This window comes from Nipponia nippon, unplaced genomic scaffold (assembly GCF_047370975.1).
Source record: "Nipponia nippon isolate SJK-2023a ecotype South Korea unplaced genomic scaffold, ASM4737097v1 scaffold_31, whole genome shotgun sequence".
NCBI classification, from domain to species: Eukaryota; Metazoa; Chordata; class Aves; order Pelecaniformes; family Threskiornithidae; genus Nipponia; species Nipponia nippon.
The window spans coordinates 5,402,989-5,422,531 of NW_028262349.1; the positions used below are offsets into that span (position 1 = coordinate 5,402,989).

Consider the following 19,543-nt stretch of genomic DNA (forward strand, 5'->3'; position numbering starts at 1 on the left):
ACCTTACATGGCTAAAGTACTGATTATATATTTGCTGAGCTGACTTGACGGTTATGAAAATTGTATCAAGAGTTTTATTTTTTGACTTCAAAGCCTTCTTAATAAAGACTTTTTACTATATATGAATACATCTGCTACCTGTGGTGTCTCGCTGTCTGCGGCCTCTCGGCGCCCATTCCGGCGTCCTCGGGACCGGCCCCCCTGCACTGGTTTTGGGTTGGGTGCCTGCTGGTCCGTACATCTGCCGGTCCGTACATCTGCCCGTGGTTTGCTTTTCGGTAGCGTTCACCCTCTGCTTGCCGTGTGCCGGGGGCACGGACCCTCCTGCAAACCCCACGGCCGAGCCGTGGCTTCCTGGGGCAGCCGGGGCGTGACGTGGGATGGGGTGGTGGGGAAAACGCGCCCCTCGAGCGCCCCGGGGCCTCGCTCCCTCCCCGGGTGCCGGCATCCGGCATCGGGTGATGGCAGCGCCGTTTGCCACCACGTCTTGCTGCGCCGGAGCGGCTGCTGCGGCTCGCCCCGGCCGTGCTGGGGCTTTCGAGGCGGCTGTCGGAAAGTGCCATCGATCCCTTCGGGGAGCGGTAACTACCGAAAGGCTGCCCGGGCGCCTACTTTCTCCCCGGCTGAAAGCTCGGCTATTAATGGAGCTCCGGTCTGTGTCTACAGGCTGCACATGGCGTGAACCCGCCTACGTGATTCGTTAATGAGCCGCATGCCGCTGACAGCCCTTGGGCAATTAGGGATTCATTATTTTTTCATCAGAAAAATTTTCGTCGCCCTGCTTACCATGTTGAGCTAATCTGCTGGAGTGTGCTGGGTTACCGGAGCTGGCACCCTCTGGGATGGCTTTGGCATCTCCGGAGCTGTGCCAGCGCCGGGGCGGCACGGCGGGGCTGCCGAGGCTCGGCAAAGCCGGCTGGGAAAAAAGCGGGTGCCAGCTCGGGGCAGGAGCAGGAACCGACGGGGACATCGGCCTCCTCCTGATGGGTGGATTTGTCCCTGTCCAGGCCGGGTGACCCTGCTGTGGGTCTGGCCCTCTCCTTGTCCTCATGGGTGCTCCTGCTCCCGGCAAGGCGGTGCTGCTCGCCGTCCCCCACCTCTCGCTCTGCTTGGGCATCCTTATGTCACCCTGTCCCCAGCTGCACCCACCAGCAGCCACCTCTGCATGGTAGCCAGTCGCCCAGGCTTCGCCCCAGCTCTGCGGAGCTGGCTGGGCCACCGCAGGCGCGCAGGGACAGCAGGGACCCGCAGGTAACAGCACCCTTGGGCAGTGGGGACCCATCGACAGTTGGGAGCCATGGGCAACAGGGATCTACAGAAAGTAGCACCCATGGAGAGTGGCACCTACAGACTGTAGGGACCCACAGAGAGTGGCACCCATGGACAGTGGCACCCACGGGCAATGAGGACCCACAGACAGTGGCACCCATGGGCAATGAGGACCCATGGACAGTGGCACCCATGGGCAGTAGGGACCCACAGACAGTGGCACCCATGGACAGTGGCACCCATGGGCAATGAGGACCCAAAGACAGTGGCACCCACAGAGAGTGGCACCCACGGGCAGCAGCACCCACTGACAGCTGTCAGTGCACCGCCGGTGCCATGGCCGCGGGTTTTCATTGTTACCGGGGTCTCTCTGTAACGAGGGGAGCGGGGCCCTGTGCCGTGGGGCTGTGGTGGCACGTGGGTGCTTGGAGTGCTCTGGGTGGGGGACCTGGGGTGGCCCAGGGTGCCCTGGATGAGGGCAGTTTTGGGGTGTCCTAGATAGGAGGGGGTTTTGGGTGCCCTCAATGGGGTCTCGGGGTGTCCCAGGTAGGGGGGGAGCTTGGGGTGTCCCGGGGGGGGCCCAGAGAAGCCTTCTCAGGATGTTCCAAGTGGGATCTTGGGGTGCCCCTTATGGGGATTCTCGGGGTGTCCCGAATGGGGGGTCTCTCTGCCCTGCACAGGGGGCCCTTGGGGTGCCCGAGCTGGGAGGGATCTTGGGGTGCTGCAGTGGGGGGGGACACCACTCCCAGCACCCCCAGGAGCGCCTCTGGCCCGGGAGGGGCTGTGGGGTGGAGCGGGAGGCGGAGTGGGGCGGGGACCCGTAACCCGCCTCCCCCTCCAATTAGCGGCAATTAGCGGCAATTAGCGGCCATAAAGGGGCTGCGGGCAGCGGGGGGGGGGGAGCGCTGGCAGCAGCGGGGGGGCCGCCATGGCTGCGGGGGATCCCTACGTGCAGGTGAGGCGGCCCGGGGGAGCCTTGTCCGCGGGTTTGGGGGGCTTGTTGCAGACCTGGGGGGTCCTGTGCCTCCCCTGGGGGCTCAGCACCCTGGGTGGCTGCAGGTGCTGTGGCCTGGGTGTCCCCCTGGGTCACCGCCCCACTGGTGCCCGGCTTGGTGGCACCTGGTGGGGTGTTGGGTGCCTGGCGGTGCCTGGCCATGGGCTGCCCACCCTATGTGGGTGCTGCCGAGGCTGCTGCACCGCAGCTGGGCTGCTCGCGGGGCTCCCTGACACGCAGGGACCCGTGGGCCGGCAAGCGCAGCACCTCGCAGGGTGCTGGTCGCAGGTCAGAAGGGTTTGGTGCTGCCTGGGCACCCATCTGTCCTGCTTCTTGCCCAGCTGGCCTGGCTGCTTTCATCCCCTGGATCCTGGCCTGTATCCTCCATCCCTGTCGAGGATGCTTCTGCTGCGAGCGGGCAGCAGGACAGGCTCTTGCTTCCATTTTTGCTGCTGTGTGTCAAAAATGATCGCTACAGCTGTAGGGCAGACCCTAAACCTGGTCCTTTCTCCCCGGAGGTACCTGCGGGGCTGGAGGGTACCGGTATTTCTGCAGAGGTCAGAGGCACAGCATCCGTCCTCGTGGCGTGACTGAGGTGCCAACCTGGGCAAAGCAAGGAGGGTTTCTGTGCTTAAGGCTTCGTGGGTTGCCTTGTCCCAAATTGCCGGCCAGGCTGGGACCGAAGCAGCTGCAGGACTGACATCGCCAAGTGCCCCATGGAGCCCTGCCGCTACCTTCCGAATCTCGCAGCTTGTGCCCGCGCCAGCCTGGCGCACCCTCGGCGGTGGGCGCTGGGGAGCGGCCGAGGGCCCAGCTGGGTGCGCTAGCAGGGATGCTCTTCTGTCCAGCTGCGATTTCAGACTCAAATCCGTTAGTGCCTTGCCGGGAAGCCGTACATCGTGCAATTTTCACTCCCCCCAGCGGTTACTGCTCATAAAAGATAATGGCTTCCTGTCGCTGCGCCTCCGCTGAGCGGCCCCTGCAGCACCATCCCCTTCCTGCCCTCTTTATTTCGGCTGCAAAGTCAGGCCCTTCAGTCTCCGGATGACTCCTTGGATGTGAACCCAAAGTTCAGCCCCTTCCTTCCCCCTCTCCAGACTTCCAGTCTAGCCAGTGCTTGTTTGATCAACTTTAATGATGCATTAACACATGTGCTTTGCACACTGCGGACCTGGAAACATTTGCTGCAAGCCAAGTTCCCTGGATTTGCAAAAGGAGTGAAACCAGGATGGGTTTTCAGGCCCCGGTTTTTAGCAAGAGGCTGGCCCCAGCCCACTGGGGTGGAGGTGCGATGTGTTAGAGCCCTGTCGCTGCTCTGCAATTGCCCTCAGAGTTTGTGGAAGGAGATACGTGTTCCCCTCTCAGCCTGAGAGCAAAGCTGCAACCGTTAGATCCCCCCCTGCCCTTTTTTAAGCTTGCAAGATGGCCTCACCTTTGCCTGCTCGGAGCGGCAGGAGGCACCGGCCTCCTGGAAGCAGCCCCTGTTCCCCCCAGTCTGGCAGGAGCTGCTGAGCCAGTGTCTGACAGTTTGGCGCAGAGCGGGGCTGCGGGCACCCGGTGCCGGGAGCGGGGGCTGCGGTTCCCCAGCACAGGAGGTCACCCTGTGCCAGCTTGGGGCCAGGTATTCACGCTTTTGCCGGTTAATGGGGTGCCTGCAGCAGGGTTTTGAGGGGTTTTTTTGGCCTAGTTTTTACTTCTCTGCCCCCGTGGTGTTGCGTTGCTTCATTCCTGGGATCCCGCTCCCTGCGGGGTGGCTCCAAAGAGGCTTTTTCCAGGCGTGAGGGAGGTGGTAATGCTTGGGTCTGCGTGCAGAGGGAAGTCAGGGCTCACCGTGCTGCAGAACTCCCACTTCATCAGCACCCGCTGTCTGCGGAGGAGAAGCCGAGGCCGGCAGCAGCCCCCAGCAGGCAGGGAGCACTGGTCCCATTGGTGTCAACTGGTCCCTTGCACAAGGCTGCCTGCTGCAATGGGCCCTAGGGAGCTGCAAATTTTGGGGGTGAAAAGGGCATGGGGTGATGTTTCTTATCGCTGTCCCTGTGCTCTGGCCTGTAGCTGGGTGTGCAGAGCTGGTGACGGTGTCTGGATCCACTCAGTAGTTAGCAAGGGATCTGCGCTGCGCGTATCTGCTTTCAAGCCTGGTATCTCTGCCCAGCCAAGCCACGCGGCTGCATCCCCAGCACGCCGGGTGTTCAGAAACGCCCGTGCTTGGCATCTTCTGTGTTTCCAGAACCCTTCCCTGCAGCAGCAGGCGTGATCGCATCCTCGGGGCTGGGCAGAGAGAGCCCCCCATGCTGAGGGGGGGCAGGAGAGGTGCGGACCTTCCTGGGGTGGGCAGCAGAGCTGGGGAGAAGCGGGGCTCCAGCAAAGGCACCCTCCTGCACATCTGGAGAGCAGCTGGGTAGGACCCCTGCCTGCAGGAGCCAAGGGGCTGTGGGGCACCTAGCAGGGTGCTGGCTCCCATGGCTCGCCTCGCTACGGCGATGCTGAGCACCGGGCTGACTGTCCTAAGTGAGAACCGTGGGGAGGGCCGCGATGCTTGGTTTGGAGGCTGGTGGCCAGATGCTTTCCCTGTCTCTTGGCTGTGGCTCTCTGCAGGGGTCTCTTCCCTCCTCTGTCCCCGCAGGGTGCCCGGGTGTGGATCCCTGACTGTGTCGAAGTCTGGAGGATGGCAGAAATAACCAGAGGCTACAAGGAAGGAGACACCGTTCTCCATCTCCACCTGGAAGATGGCTCGGTAAGGCTGGAGCTGTGCAGCCCAGCAGGTCCCTTCTGTGATTGCCACAGGGTTGGGCACCCCCAGATGGGAAATATTTCACCTCTGCACCCCCAAACCAGCCTGGGATCCTCAGCAGGGTGCAGAGAGGCTCAAACGTTGCCTGGATGTGTCCTGTCTGGTGTCTGAGCAGGAGCCCAGACCACTGCGGCTGCGTCTGGCTCACCGTGCCCTGTGTCCCCTGACTGCCCGGTGAGCTGGTCCTCGCTGCCTGCTCCTGCCTGACTTCCCAAAAGGCCTCCAGCCCAGCTCGCCGTGCTGGCTGGGCTGTGATTCCTGGTGACTACCAGCCCAAGCATGGCCTCCGGACAGCATCCCTCCTGCTGTGCCAGTCCCCACAGACCCATCCTGCCTTTGCGGGCCGGCTGACCCTGCTCAGCACGTGTGCTGCTCCATCTCTATCCCTGCAGGCACTGGCCTACCCCATCGAGTTCCAGCTGCCGCCTCTCTGCAACCCCGATTGCCTCTCAGGCACCGATGACCTGGTGGCCCTGAGCTACCTGCACGAGCCGGCTGTGCTGCACTCGCTCCGCCGGCGCTTCCTGGAGGGAAACGCCATCTACACCTACTGTGGTGAGCCCCATGCAACCCCTCCTGCTCCCCATCCTGTGCCCCTTCCCCACGGCTCCCTGGCCAGGCGCCCCTCCTGCCCCTGCCCTCTGCACAGCCCTCTTCCTCCAGGTATCATCCTCGTCGCTATCAACCCCTACAAGCCGTTGCCTATCTATGAGGAGGAGGTAATTTATGCCTACAGTGGACGTGAAATTGGGGATATGGATCCCCACATCTTTGCTTTGGCGGAGGAAGCATACAAGCAGATGGTGAGGTGCGAGCATCACACGGGAGCGTCCCCAGGGCTGCAGTGGGGAAGGGCCGAAGCCCCCTCTGGACCGTGGCAGTCTGTGGAGAGTGGTCCTGTTGGGTCACAGGCTGTTCCCAACTCATGTTCCTCTTCAGCAGGTTTGGGAAGAACCAGTCCCTCATCATCAGTGGTGAGTCGGGTGCGGGGAAGACTGTGTCGGCCAAGTATGCCATGAGATACTTCACCACTGTCGGGGGCTGCCTAGGCGACTCCAGCATGGAGGGGAAGGTGCTGGCCTCCAGCCCCGTCATGGAGGTGGGTCCCCCTGCGTCCCCAGGGTCTGCATGGGGATAGCTGGGGTGTCCCTGCAGGCTCTCCCTGTGCTCCTCACGGCCTGTGTCCCTGCTGGGTGCCATGTCTGTCCCCGCCCTGTAAAACGGGTGGCAGGGACTGAACTTCTCCAGAGCACCTGGAGATCTGGGGCCAGCTAAAACCTTCTGCCCTCCTTCCCCACCAGGCCTTTGGGAATGCAAAGACGACCAGGAATGACAACAGTAGCCGCTTTGGGAAGTACATCGAGATCGGCTTCAGCCAAGCACATGTCACAGGGGCCACCATCAAGACCTACCTGCTGGAGAAGTCCCGTGTCACCTTCCAGGTGGGCTTCTGGGGTGGCATGGGGACAGGGCTGAGTGGGAGCCCCAGTCCTCAGAGGGAGGGTGCTCCTCCTGGGCATCCCCCAGGGAAGCAACCCCAGCGCTGCTGAGTAGAGCTGGGAGAGGAGAAGGTGTCCCGTGTCCCCAAATCTGGAGCTGCAGCAGTGCTGCAGGGGAGCAGGGTGGCCCAGGGTGACCTGGCTTATCAGTGACTTTTTTTCCTCATCCACAGGCGAAAGCGGAGAGGAACTACCACATCTTCTACCAGCTCTGTGCCTCGGCCACCCTGCCCGAGCTCCAGGGCCTGGGTCTCCGTGAGTGCCCCCACTTCCCCCTCACGAGCCCCATGGCACAGCTTGCTGCCAGCCTGTCCCACGCTGGGCAGTGCCAGGCCTTCCAGCCCTCCCCAGCTGGGTGCTGGAGGAGGCTCTGCTGCTGCTGGGCACCCCAAGGTGGGATAAGGGTGGTTGGGAGCCCCGTGGGGCAGGTTGGGCTGGTTCACAGCCTGATCTCGCCCACAGGTGGGGCAGAGTCCTTCCACTACACCTGCCAAGGCCAGTGCACCGCTGCCCAGAGCACCGATGATGCGGCCAACTTGGACAGCACGCGGCATGCCTTCTTGCTCCTGGGTACTGTCCTGGCTGGGCACGGGTGGGGAGGCGGTGGGCAGGGCTGGTCCCCAGGGCTGGTTGTCCCACCGCCCTCACCCTAATGCTGGTGTAGGAGTGCTGGTGCCACACATCCCAGTCCTGGGGAGCCCAGCTATCTACTGGCCATTCTCATCCCTCCGGTTTGTGCGATGCAGGGGGGCAGACCAGCACGGGGTGGGGGGAGCCTGGGGAGTCCCTCATGCCTGTGCCGTGCCCGCAGGTGTCCCCGAGGCCGACCAGCTGGAGCTCTTCAGCATCCTGGCTGCCATCCTGCACCTGGGCAACATTGTGGTCAGAGGGAGGGACCGCCGGGGGGACGGCTGCTTCGTGGAGGTGGGTGAGAGCTTGCTGCCTGCCCCCTGCGTCCCAAACTGGCCCCTGAGCCGCGCTGGCTGCAGGAGCCACATCTCACAATAACACAGTGACAGGGTCTGTCCCTTTGCAGCCTGCTGATGAGGCCCTAGGGCTGTTCTGCACACTGCTGGGCATCGAGGCATCGCAGGTGATGCGCTGGCTCTGCCACCGCAAGCTGGTCACTGCTGGCGAGACCTACCTGAAGCCCCTCTCCAGGCAGCAGGCGCTCGACTCCCGGGATGCCCTGGCCAAGCATATGTATGGGCAGGTCTTCAGGTGGATGGTGAGCAGGGTCAACCGTGCCCTGCGGTCAGTGGAGGGCCACCACACCTCCATTGGCATCCTGGATATTTATGGGTAAGAGCAGCTCCCCTCTCCTGGGTTGCCTGGAAGAGCATGGTCCTGCTCCTGCACCAGCTGTGGCTGCAGGTCTGCAGCCACCAACTGCTCCAGCTGGGACACGGGGCAGTGCCTGTCCCTGCAGCGGGGCCAGTTGGGTGCCTGTTGGTGGCTGGGGTGGCTCTGCCCAGCAGCTGCCTCATGCCTGTCTCTACTGCCTGCAGGTTTGAGATGTTTGAGCTCAACAGCTTTGAGCAGTTCTGCATCAACTATGCTAATGAGAAGCTGCAGCAGCTCTTCAACATGGTGGGTGTCACCCAGATGTGGCTCCTTGCTGGCAGCTAGTGAGGGTTGCCCATGCACATCCCTGCTGCGCTGTTGCTTTTGGTGCTCTGCTTTGAATGTGGCTGGCGCTTCAGTCCCTGCAAACGTGGGGCTCTGGGAGGCTGCTGGAGCTGGGCACAGTCCCCTCCCTTCTCCAAAAGTGCTCCTGCTCCAGGAGAAGGGCTGCTCAGGTGTTTTATGGAAACCAAGCCACTGCCTGGTGGCTGCCCACCTTTGTCCCCTCCTGGCTCAGTCCTCCTCTTCTTTTCTTGCCCTCCAGCATGTCTTCAAGCTGGAGCAGGAGGAGTATGTGACCGAGGAGATCCCTTGGGTCTTCATTGACTTCTGTGACAACCAGCCATGCATTGAGCTCATCGAGGGCCGGCTTGGCATCCTGGACCTGCTGAATGAGGAGTGCAAGGTGGGCAAGGAGTGCTGGGAGCAGGCTGCTGTGGCCACCCAGAGCCCCCCTCCTGCTCCTTCTGACCCATTTGCCTTTCAGATGCCCCAAGGCAGTGATGGGAGCTGGGCCCAGAAGCTTTACCAGACCCATCTCAGCAGCTCCCACTTCCAGAAGCCCAAGAGGCCCACGGATGCTTTTGTTGTCTGCCACTTTGCTGGCAAGGTAAGGAAAGCTGAGGCAGTACAGCCCTGGGCGGGGAGGGCTCGGCAGTGGCTCCACGCCAGCGGGCACCCAGCCTGCCCTGTCTAGAGCTGGTGGTGGCAGCTCCTGCAGCCTCCCAGGCTGGGAAGTGGATCCTGCTGGCGCTGCTGCTGCTACGTGCTGGGCTGCAACTCTGAGGGTAAAAATATGAAAACTCTGGCTGTGACGGTTCCCATCAGTAGCCTTGCAGCAGGGCAGGAGGTCCAGGCAGTGTGGCCCCCACCAGCTCTGACTCCTGCAAGGACTTCTTCCAAAAGCCCTGGACTGTGTCCAAGCAGAGCCCTGCACCAAACCGGTCTGGGAAGCTGCAGGCTAGTGCTGGTGCTTGCCTTGTCTCCTGCCAGGTGGAATACCAGTGTGATGGGTTTGTGGAGAAGAACAGGGACGCTGTCCCCGAGGAGCTGGTGGGGCTGCTGCGAGCCAGCAAGGTGAGAGCCACCCTGAGCAGGGGCTGTGCAGGGCAGAGCCTGGCCGGCTCGTGGCCCCGGGAGGCTGGGGCTGGGAAGGAGTGATGGTGTAGGAGGTATAAGCCATGCAGGGTAAATCCCTGTCTGCCTGCTGTCACAGCCCTGGGCAGTGCTGGCCATGGTCAGGGTGCCATGAGATGTGGGTGCTCCCCACCCCACTCCCCTGCCTTGGGCTTCCTCATCTTGGGGGGACACCTTGGCCATGTCCCTGGTGAGAGGGCTTGGAGGGTCCTGCTGCTTCCAGGTCTGTAACACTGTCACTTCTCCCTTCCACCCTGCATGGCCCTCACAGAAGGTAAGGGACATCTTGGAGGGCTCTCAGGAAGGTGCCTGTGGCTTGCGCTTAGTTTTTCCCAGGCTTAGTTTTTCCCAGCAGGCAGGGGCACAGTTGGGTCTTTTGGGGCTGCGTCTCCTGGCGGTGATGGCTCTCTGGGCATTGGGTGATGCTCGCTGGAAGGGCTGCCTGGTGCTCACAGCTCTGCTCCGTGCAGTCTGCCCTGCTCGCTGAGCTCTTCCTGGAGGAAGGGGATGGCCCCATGTCCCGCAGGTCCAGCGGGCCCAGGATGGCTGGTCGCACCAGCCGCAGATCACTGCCTGGTAGCCAAAAGAGCAAGAAGTCCATCTCCAGTCAGGTATGGGGGGGGGGGGGGGGGTAGGGGGGCAGAATGTGTGCTGGGCCCGGACAACCGGGGCTGGGGTAGCCCCAAGGGAACCCCACAAGCCCCAGGATGTTCCTGCTGGCCCTGACCATCCTTGCCTTCTCCTCTGCAGTTCAAAGCCTCCCTGAACCGGCTGATGGAGGTGCTGGGCAGCACCATACCGCACTACATCCGCTGCCTCAAACCCAACGATGGCAAGCAGCCCTTTGTGTGAGTGCCTGGCTGGGGAGGCTGGAGGGGCTGGGGACTCTGTGGGGCACTGCTGTCCCTCCAGTCTGTGTCCCTCTTGCCCTGGCCCTGCATAGCTTGCAGCATGCCAAGCTGGCTGGGACCCATTCTAGATCAGCCCTTCTTTGCCCCAGGTTTGACTCCAGGCGAGCAGTGGAGCAGCTACGAGCCTGCGGGGTCCTGGAGACCATCCGGATCAGTGCCTCAGGCTACCCCTCCAGGTACCCCCAGCTTCAGCAGCACCCTGGGTGCTCTCCCTCTCTCCAGCCACAGCACCTCTGACCCCGCTCTGTCCCCCCACAGGTGGACATACCAGGAGTTCTTAGAGAGGTACAGGGCTCTGGTGAGCAGGGAGGAGCTGATGGGCACCACTGAGAAGCAGATCTGCAGCCTTGCCCTTGAGAGACTGCTCCAAGTAAGGACCCTGCTCGAGGGGTGCAGCTGTGGTACCAGAGTATCCCTTGCAGATGCTTCTCCTCATGGGTGGGTGCCCTGTGGGGTACAGAACTGGGTGAGCTGGGAGATGGGGAGGAACTCAGCCTCCAGGGAGGCTGGATGGGGAGATCAGTGGCACGAGGAGCATCACTTTCGGGGGAGCCTGGCTGGGGTATGTTTTATCCCTGGGACCGATTCCACCCTTGCACGCAGGACCCCAGCAAGTACCAGTGTGGGAAGAGCAAGGTGTTTTTCCGGGCTGGCCAAGTGGCTTACCTGGAGGAGCTGCGGTACCGACGGCTGAGAGCGGCCTGCACCCTGCTGCAGAGGCACCTGCGGGGCTGGCTGGCACGAAGGCGCTTTGGACGGGCACGTGCCGCAGCAGTCTGCCTGCAGCGCCATGCCCGGGGCATGTTGGCTCGGAGGTGAGCAGGGGATGGGGCTTGGAGGGAGCTGCAATGAGCTGAGCAGAGCTCAGCCTTGGGCTGAGCTGGCAGTTGTATGGGCTCTGGGCTGGGCTGCAGGCTCTGTCCTCCCTTGCCCAGTGCTCTGTCCTCCCTGCAGGCTTTGCCACCCCCTGCTCAGCCCTCTGCCCTCCCTGCAGGTTCACCAGGATGCTGCGAAGGACAAGGGCTGCTGTGATGCTGCAGAAGACCCTGAGGATGGTTCTGGCCCGGCGCTCCTACCTACGCACGCGCCAGGCTGCCATCACCATCCAAGCCTTTGCCCGGGGCATGTTTGCCCGGCGTCTTTACCGACAGGTAGGATCCTGGCAGGGCAGTGGGTGTCCCAGTCCCTCCTGGGGGGTGCTGTGCCGCTGGTGATGCCGCTGCCCCATCTCTCCTTCCATAGATGGTGCGGCACCAGAAAGCCGTGGTGATCCAGGCTGCAGTCAGGGGCTGGCTGGCCCGGACCCGATACGCCCGCCTGCGTGGGGCCATCATCTACCTGCAGTGCTGCTACCGCCGGGTGCGGGCGTGCCGGCAGCTGCGGCAGCTGCGTGTTGAGGCACGCTCGGTTGAGCACTACAAGCAGCTGCACAAGGGCATGGAGATCAAGGTGATACAGCTGCAGTGCAGGCTGGATGAGCAGGTGGGTGCTGGCTTCAGCCCTTCATGGGTGCCAGGGTGTGGGGGCAGCTGCTTTTTGCTGACCGCTTCTTACCAGCCTCTGTGCAGCCAAAACTATGCCTGCCCTTGTCTTCAGTCCTCTCCCAGCCCTGCGACGGGAGCTGACCCTGCCCGACATGGCTCCCTGGGCAGGAGTCGTGCATCTGGGTCTCATTCTGGGGATTTCAGTGCTTCCTATGGATGGGGGGGCTGGTGGCCTTGGGGATGGGATGGGCACCCTCCTGGGTGCTTGGCTGGGTGCAGCCTTGCAGCACAGTGTCCTGTGCTGGGAACAGTCCTGGCATGGTGTGTTCTCCTACCACGCTCCGGCCGGCAGCATCTGCTGTCACCATCTGGGTGAGTGTCTCTGCTTTGGCTGTCACCGCTCCATTTCTGGGGGTGTCTGCAGAGGGAAAGGGAGGGCTCCTGTGGTGTCATCTTCTCTGGGGGTTTCGGGAAGCAGGGTGGGAAAATCCTGCTGTCGGGGCTGGCAGGAGGTGGGTAATGAGCTGTAAAGCCATGGCAAAGCTCATGCATAGCTCCGTGTGGGGTGGCATGTCATGGAGAGCTGCTCTCCCAGGCCTGAGCTCTGTTTGAGGTGATACTGGGGGCTCAGGGCTCCAAATGGGTGGGAAATGGCGTATCCAGGTTCATCGCAGAAGGGCAGCCTGAGTATGCAGGGGCTGTCATTGATGGGAGATGTGGGGATATGCCCTTGTTCCTGGCCACCTGATGATGGCTCTGCCCGTTGTCCCCAGGCCCAGGAGAAGCAGCGGCTGGTGGAGCAGCTCTCGGGGCTGAACGCTGCCCATGCTGAGGAGGTGCAGCGCCTGCGGGCCGAGATGCAGCAGCTGCGGGAGGATGCAGCCTGTGACGCCCAGGTCCAGCAGCTGCAGGAGCGGCTGGCCGAGCTGGAGAGGCACAGTGTGAAGAGCTGCCTGGGCCAGGAGGTTGAGGAGCTTAGGCAGGTCGGTCCGTCGGTCTGGGGAATGCTTTTGCTCTGCCGGGGCTCCATGGGGCTCTCCAGGGACCTGGAAGCGTGCTGTGCTTCCTGCCGTGGGGTGGTCCCTGGAGGGGACCTCTGGCAGCCAGGGCTGGCCCCGGGTAGGGCTGGGGCTGTACCCACCGCTCCGCTTTCCTACAGCGCTTGGTAGAGCTGGAAGCCACAAAGCTGCAGCTGGGGGAGGAGAGGGATGCCCTGATCCAGCGCGTGTTGGAGCAGTCACAGGATCTAAAAGGTAAAAGAGGGCTTCCCATCCCCTCATCCCGTTCCCCTGGGTATGGGCTGGTCCTGCAGGCTTGGTGTGGTCCTGGATGTCCCCTCGCAGAGGGGGTCTGGCTTTGCCTGTCCCCACTCCCTGCTGCGTTCGTCCCCACAGAGCAGCACCAGCGTGCGGCACGGGAGAGCCAGGGGCTGCTGCAGGAGCTGGAGGAGGAGCGGGCGCGATACCAGAGCCTGGTGCAGGAGTACACCCGCCTGGAGCAGGGCTATGAGAACCTGCGGGATGAGGTGGCCTTCCACAGGGTGAGGGGCCGGCAGGGACTCCGGGAGGCTCAGGGCAACCTCTCCCTTGGCTCCTTGGGGGGATTAGGCAGCGCTGGCTGGCCCAGGGCACCCTCTGCGGGAGGAGCGGGCTCACGTGCTGGGGGATCCCCAAGCCAAGGTATCCTGCAGCTATCGCTGCTCTGCCCCAGCTGATGCACCAGCAGGTGCTTGGGGTGCGAGGGAACAACCTTGTCCTTCTCTCCCCACTCAGCAAAGCACCTTGAGACGGTCCCCTTCGACAGAGAGCTTCTTGGGCTCCGAGAGCAGCTACTTGTCCTCCATGTCCACAGCTCCCTCACGAGATGGCTCCGACCAGCAGGCTGAGGCTAGTGGTGACACTGGTGGGGACAGTGGGGTGGTGGGGACAAGTGGACTGTCCCTTTCCTTGGCTATGGGGACAGCTGTGCCTTGGGGCTCCTGGCTGGGAGCTGGTCCCATTGTGGAGGGGTGTCCGCAGGTGTTGCGGTGCTGGTGCCCAGCACTGGCTGCTGTGCCAAACCCTGTCTCTGCACCCAGGGGCTGGAGGAGCGCTGGCAGCCGGTGCCAGAGGGGCCACAGCCCAGCGGTGAGGTGCTGCTGAACAGCGGTGTGGGCCAGGATCCCTTCGAGAAGGCGTACCTTCTCCTCCTGGGGCAGTTCAACACCGTCAGCGAGGAGCTGGCACGGACCCGGGAGGAGCTGCGGAGGTCCAAGGCCTCCACGGAGCTGGAGGAGAGGAAACCATTGGACTTCCTCAAGCGCAGGGTGAGCTCCTGTCCCGCTGCCACGAGCAGGGCCAGGTCCAGGCTGGTGGGGCTGCCCTCACCCTGCTCTCCTCTCCCTGCAGAACATAGCTGAGATGCTGGGGCTGGGCAGGAGCCCGGAGAAGGTGGCAGTAGATGATGACTTGAAGCACGCATATGATGCGGTGCAGGTTGCCAATAGGTGAGTGTGGTCCTAGGGAGATGGTAGCCAGCTGAGGCTGGTTTCCCCATAATGGGCTACTGGATCCATGCTGCTGGTGGGGCTTTCCCTAGTGTTTTAGCCAGCCATGGCTTGGGTTGCAGCTGCCTGGCCTCTGGGAGAGCGAGGGCAGCCTGCCCCTCGCTGCCTGCCTGGGTGTGGGGTAGCCCTGGCTCTCCTTCCCTTCTCTCCAGCGCACCCAGCTGCGTTTTCCTTGTGGGCTGGAGCATCCCACCTTGCTCTGAGCATAGGCACATGCACTGCATGAGCAGATTGGGTGCTCCGGGCTCAACAGGAGCCTCCTAAGAGGGCAGGGCTGGTGCAGCCGGTTCCTGGGCTATGCCCTGGGTGCTTGAGGCTCAGTGCAGCCCAAGGGGAGATGCTCTGTTAGCACAGCTGGGTCCACGCTGCCCGCAGGGTGCCTGGGTAGGGGCAGAGTTCCCAGCTCTGAGGCTTCAGGGGAGAAATACCTCCTCAGCAGCCTCCCCAAGGGATGGGGTATGGCAGCTGAAGGAGGTTGGTGCCTCAGTTTCCCTGGGTGCATGTGTGCAGGCTGCTGGCGAGTCAGCTGCGGGAGGAGAAGCAGCAGCATGAGGAGGAGGTTGAAGGGCTGCACCTTGACATCTGCTCACTCAAGCAGCTGAGCCAGCAGCAGGCAGCCCTCATCCAGGACCTGCAGCGGCACCAGGGGCAGGAGGGGCTGCAGCACCATGTCCTGCGGCTCAAGGAGGAGAACTGGGTAAGGGGCAAGGGGGTGGGTGGGCAGGACTGGGCTTGGGGCTGGCTCCCATCCCCTTGCCCTGTGGTAAGCTGCAGTAGCCCCTTAGGGAGCAATGTGGGGAACCCTGCTGCATCCCCCCAGCTCTGCTCCACTCGGTGGGTGCTGGTGGGGGTGTCCAGCTGAGGGAGGCTGACTGAGCCCTACTGGGGCTGTCGCTGCCCAGGAGCTGACCCAGAAGCTGGAGAAGCAGGAGAGAACCACACAGAAGCTCCAGAAGCAGCTGAGAGCCTATGCGAAGCAGATCCAGGAGCTCATAGGCAAGTGCCTGCAAGGGAGGGAGGCACTGGGGGGGCTGGAGCATTGCCCAGCCTCACCATGCGGAGCAGAGTCCCCCCAGACAGAGATGCTGGGGAGCATCTGCTTGGACTGAGCTAAGGGGACCTCATCTGGGTCCCACAGCCCAGGACACAGCAGGATGTGACCTGTGCTCCTCTCCCCCAGTGAAGAGAGAGGCTACCGGGCCAGCGCAGGAGTTGGCAGCGTCCACTGTGGTCCTGTCCCGGTCCCCCATGGTCCCATCCCTGACTGGGCTGTCCCAGGCCATGCTAGCATGGAGGATGGAGGATGAAGGGCGCATTATCAAGGCCATCATCACAGGTAGGGTTCGGAGAGATGGGGACTCCTTACCCCAGCTTGGCCCCTGCTAGGGTTTCTTGCCAGCCTCTGTGTGAGCTCATCCTTTCAGTGTTGCTGGGGCAGCATCCCGCCTGGCTCAGGACCAGTTTTCCATAGCTGCCTGGATCCCAATTGTCCTGCTTTCCCCTGCAGACTACAAACCACAGAGCAGCCCTGGGGCGCTCCCAGACCTGCCAGCCTACATCCTCTTCCTGTGCTTCCGGCACGCGGACCACTGCTGTGACGAGCCACGGGCCCGCTCACTCCTCGATGCAGCCATTGATGCCATCAAAAGGGTCATGAAGGTGCTGGGTTTTGGGGTTTTGGCTGGGCTGAGGAGCAGGAGCTTCACTGGCCAAGGCGGGGATGGTACTGGGGCAGCAGCCTGGCGCCCAGGGCACAGCCTGTGCCTGACGGCAGCGTCCAGCCTGAGCATCAGCTGGAGTGAGGGGTGCCCCTGGGTGCTGCAGGGCTTCTGTGAGAGGGTCTGACAGCTCTGCACCCCCACAGCCCTCATCAGGCTGCAGCTAGCTCTGTGTGGCTCGCGGAGCTGCCGTGAGGGCTTGCTGCTGTTGCCAGAGCCCTGCTGACCCCAGTGCTCTCTGCTCCCACCCGCAGAAGCACAGCGATGACTTTGACACGGTGGCACTCTGGCTTGCCAACACCTGCCGGCTCCTGAACTGCCTGCGCCAGTACGGCCGGGATGAGGTATGGCTGGGCTGCAGGGGGTCTGCCACCTCCCTGGGGAGGGTGGGAGCTTAGTGGGGACAGGGTTTGTCCCCATCTGGGGCTGCATCTTCTTTGCCCCCAGCCCAGGTAGATGGGGATGTGATGGGCTCCCTGTTTGCTCGGGGACCCTGCTGTGTCCCCTGGTACTGCTGGCTCTGACCCAGCCTGTGCCCACAGAGCTACTGGCAGGGGAACACGGCGCGGCAGAACCAGCATCGCCTGCAGAATGTGGACCCCCAGAGCTCCTGCCGCAGCCTGGATGCCCTGGCTGTCCAGCTCTACCAGCAGCTCATCCGCACCGCCGAGAAGCGCCTCAAGCCCATGATTGGTATGGCCTGGGCCTGGGGGGCTTGCAGGGCACTTGTGGGATACTGGTTCAGGGCGGGAGCACTGCGTGAACGGCCTGCTCTGTTACAGAGGCTGTACCCAGGGGGGAAGGTAGGCTGTGAATCGTGGGCCTCCTTCTAGGAGGGACCCTCTGCTCCTTGAGCCTCCTGGCTTGGAGGAGGTGGCTGGGGAGCTAAAGTGGGCTCAGCAGCCTGGGGACCTTGGGCTGCATCCGTGAGGAGCTCTATTTCCCCATGCCCTGCTTTGCAGGCTCATGGAGCAGGGCCAGCCCCTGGGCTAGCCTGGGCCAGCTAGTCTGGAGGTGTCATCGGCCCCTGCATCCCAGACTGGGACACAAAGCAAAGGAGCAGCGTACTGGCTGCTTGAGGCACAATGCAGAGTCTCTGCCTTGTTCTGAGGAGCCTTTTCTACCCTTTAGTTGCTGCAATGCTGGAGAGTGAGCCCATACAGGGCTTGTCCTCCTCTTGCCCTCCTGGCCATCGCCGGTCCTTGGCAGCCCCTGCCCACACCCTGCCTGAGCTGCTGCAGCAGCTGGGCTCCTTCCATGCAGCGCTGGATCGCCACAGGCTGGCCCCCAGTGTGGGGCACCAGGCCCTGCGCCAGCTCCTCTTCCTCATCAGCGGCACCACCCTCAACTACCTGCTGCTGAGGAAGGACACGTGCTCCTGGAGCCGCGGCATCCAGCTCAGGTCAGTCCCCACGCAGGATGGGTGAATCTGGGGGAGCTGGGGCATGGCCGGTGCCTCCCCCTGACCTGGGCTCCCTGGCAGGTACAACATCAGCCAGCTGGAGCAGTGGCTGCGGGCAGAGGGGCTGCAGCAGAGTGGGGCCCACGAGGTGCTGGAGCCCCTGGTCCAGGCTGCCCAGCTGCTGCAGGTGAAGAAGGTGACAGAGGAGGACGCTGGAGCTCTCTGCAGCCTGTGCACGGTGCTATCACCCCAGCAGGTACTGGGAGGGCTGGGGCTCACTGCCTGCTGGGCACTCATCCTATTCTGGGGCTCCTTGGCCTTCCTGGGTGCACCAGGGATGCCCTGGCACTAGGCTGGGGACCACACCATACCCAGAAGTGTCTGGATGTGCCCAGCCCTTCCCTGTTCATGGTCCCCACCATCTTCTCCAGGTTGTGAAGATCCTCCGGGCTTACACACCAGCTGTCGGGCTGGAGGAGCGCATCAGCCCCAGCTTCATCAGCAGTGTTGAGGTAAGCAGGACCTGGGGTCCAGTGCTGGGGGGGAGGCTGTCCCACATGGGCCCTCTCACTGGGGCAGCCCTGGATGTGAACGCTCTGTCCCCACAGAAGCGGCTGCAGGACCAGTATGGAGGGGAACCCAGCCACCTCCTGGTGGACACCAGCCACCTCTTCCCTGTGCACCTGCCCTTCACTGCCTCCCCTCTGCACCTGGATGAGCTCCGCATCCCTGATGGCCTCAACCTGGCCTTCCTTGTCTGCCTCTGAGCCCAGGTCCAGCCCCGGGCCACTGCCAGTGCCCCATCGAGGGGTGTCTGAACCCCCTGAGGTGTGGGAAGGCCATCAAGGCTGGGGGTGCAGCACTTCTTGTGTGTGCCATTCTTCTGGGAAGCTGTTTATTTATTGAAACTCAGGTGCCTTGTTTGTGGCACAGTCAGGGCCCATGGCAGTCCTGCGCTGGGGCTTTTGGCCACTTTTTAATCTTTTGAAGTTAATAAAAGTCTTTGCAGATAACTCTGGAGTCTGAGGCTGGCTGAGGTGGGTGCACTGTTTGCAGGGTGGTGTGAGGGAGCTTGAGGACCATCACAGGGGCATTCCTGGGGGTTTTCATGAATTAAGGAATGGTTTGGGTTGGAGAGGACCTTTTAAAGATGATCTAGTTCCAACCCCCTGTAATGGGAAGGGACATCTTTCACTAGATAATGGTGTTCAAAGCCCCATCCAACCTGACTTTGAATGCTTCCAATGATGGGGTTCCACAAGTCCTCTGGGCAACCTGTTCCAGAATCTCACCACCTTCATTGTAAGACATTTCTTCCTTAAGTCCAATCTAAATCTAAAGTCCAATCTAAATCTACTCTTTCAGTTTGTCTCCGAAGGGCAGCTGGGCCCATAGAGGGCCCTGGGGCTCTTTGGATGGTGGCAGGGTCCTGCATGGGCTCTGACAAAGCACTGAGTTACTCTACAGGCAATGAGGAGAAATCTCTGGATCGGTAGCCCTTCTGATGGTGGATTTTTGACTTCCCAGACACCAGCTGGGAATGCCAGAGAGAAAGGAAAAAGCTGTTCTGTTGTTAACCGGAGGCTGTACGTTGGACGGCAACGGACTTTGTGAGGTGCTTGTGTTCAGCAAAGCAGCTGGGCAAATTGAAAAGTGCGTCTGATGCTAAGCCAAAAGTGCTTCTTACCTGCTGAGTGAGGAATACCTGTTCGCTGTTACAAACTGGTGAAATTGATATAAAATATTAATTTTCTTAATCTTCTCGTGTTAGAGTTTTATATTACAGAAATAAAGTAGCAAGTAGAGATTTCTCAGATTGATAGCAGCTTCCAGGCGGGAAGGAGAGCAAATCTACACAGTGAAAAGTGATTTATCACATTCTCCTTCTGTTGTAGTCCGCCTAAATCGGCAGAAGCTGGGTTTGGTGTTGCAGCCTGTCACACAGGTAATTCTGAGAGGCTCGGCTTCTCTGCTGCCGTGTGGCAAAGATCAGATTCCCGCTGCCAGCTCTGCAGGCTATGCTTGAGGAGCTAATGCTGTGTCTCAGCTCTGATCAAAAGAACAGTGTCTCTTCTGAGCTGGTGCCCTTTTCCCATGTTCTCAGACAGCGTCTCAGAGACCCTGCTCTGCCAAGAAAGAGCAGATGGTGGTGCTTGGGGATGCTTAAGCT

At 62.0% G+C, this 19,543-nt stretch overlaps 1 protein-coding gene across 2 annotated transcripts; it reads left to right on the plus strand.

Moving 5' to 3' along the window:
* The first annotated feature begins 2,183 nt into the window (after nucleotides 1–2,183).
* Nucleotides 2,184–18,386, plus strand: LOC104009654 (unconventional myosin-Vb-like). Of its 2 annotated transcripts, none has more exons than XM_087768993.1 (37): nucleotides 2,184–2,224; nucleotides 4,887–4,997; nucleotides 5,447–5,609; nucleotides 5,718–5,862; nucleotides 5,994–6,153; nucleotides 6,356–6,496; nucleotides 6,727–6,808; nucleotides 7,016–7,123; nucleotides 7,365–7,477; nucleotides 7,590–7,855; nucleotides 8,062–8,143; nucleotides 8,442–8,582; nucleotides 8,664–8,786; nucleotides 9,170–9,253; nucleotides 9,784–9,924; nucleotides 10,064–10,161; nucleotides 10,314–10,400; nucleotides 10,483–10,594; nucleotides 10,828–11,039; nucleotides 11,219–11,375; nucleotides 11,467–11,706; nucleotides 12,482–12,691; nucleotides 12,868–12,961; nucleotides 13,103–13,248; nucleotides 13,481–13,594; nucleotides 13,786–14,013; nucleotides 14,096–14,193; nucleotides 14,764–14,950; nucleotides 15,156–15,249; nucleotides 15,434–15,589; nucleotides 15,761–15,912; nucleotides 16,226–16,315; nucleotides 16,514–16,664; nucleotides 17,103–17,373; nucleotides 17,455–17,629; nucleotides 17,805–17,885; nucleotides 17,982–18,386. In XM_087768993.1, the coding sequence occupies exons 1-37, from the start codon at nucleotides 2,198–2,200 to the stop codon at nucleotides 18,138–18,140; spliced, it is 5,199 nt and encodes a 1,732-aa protein (XP_087625119.1). In that variant the 5' UTR covers nucleotides 2,184–2,197; the 3' UTR covers nucleotides 18,141–18,386. The 2 variants fall into 2 exon arrangements, with proteins under 2 accessions (XP_087625119.1, XP_087625121.1); XM_087768995.1 differs by having other exon boundaries at nucleotides 5,997–6,153.
* The last annotated feature ends 1,157 nt before the right edge of the window (nucleotides 18,387–19,543 follow it).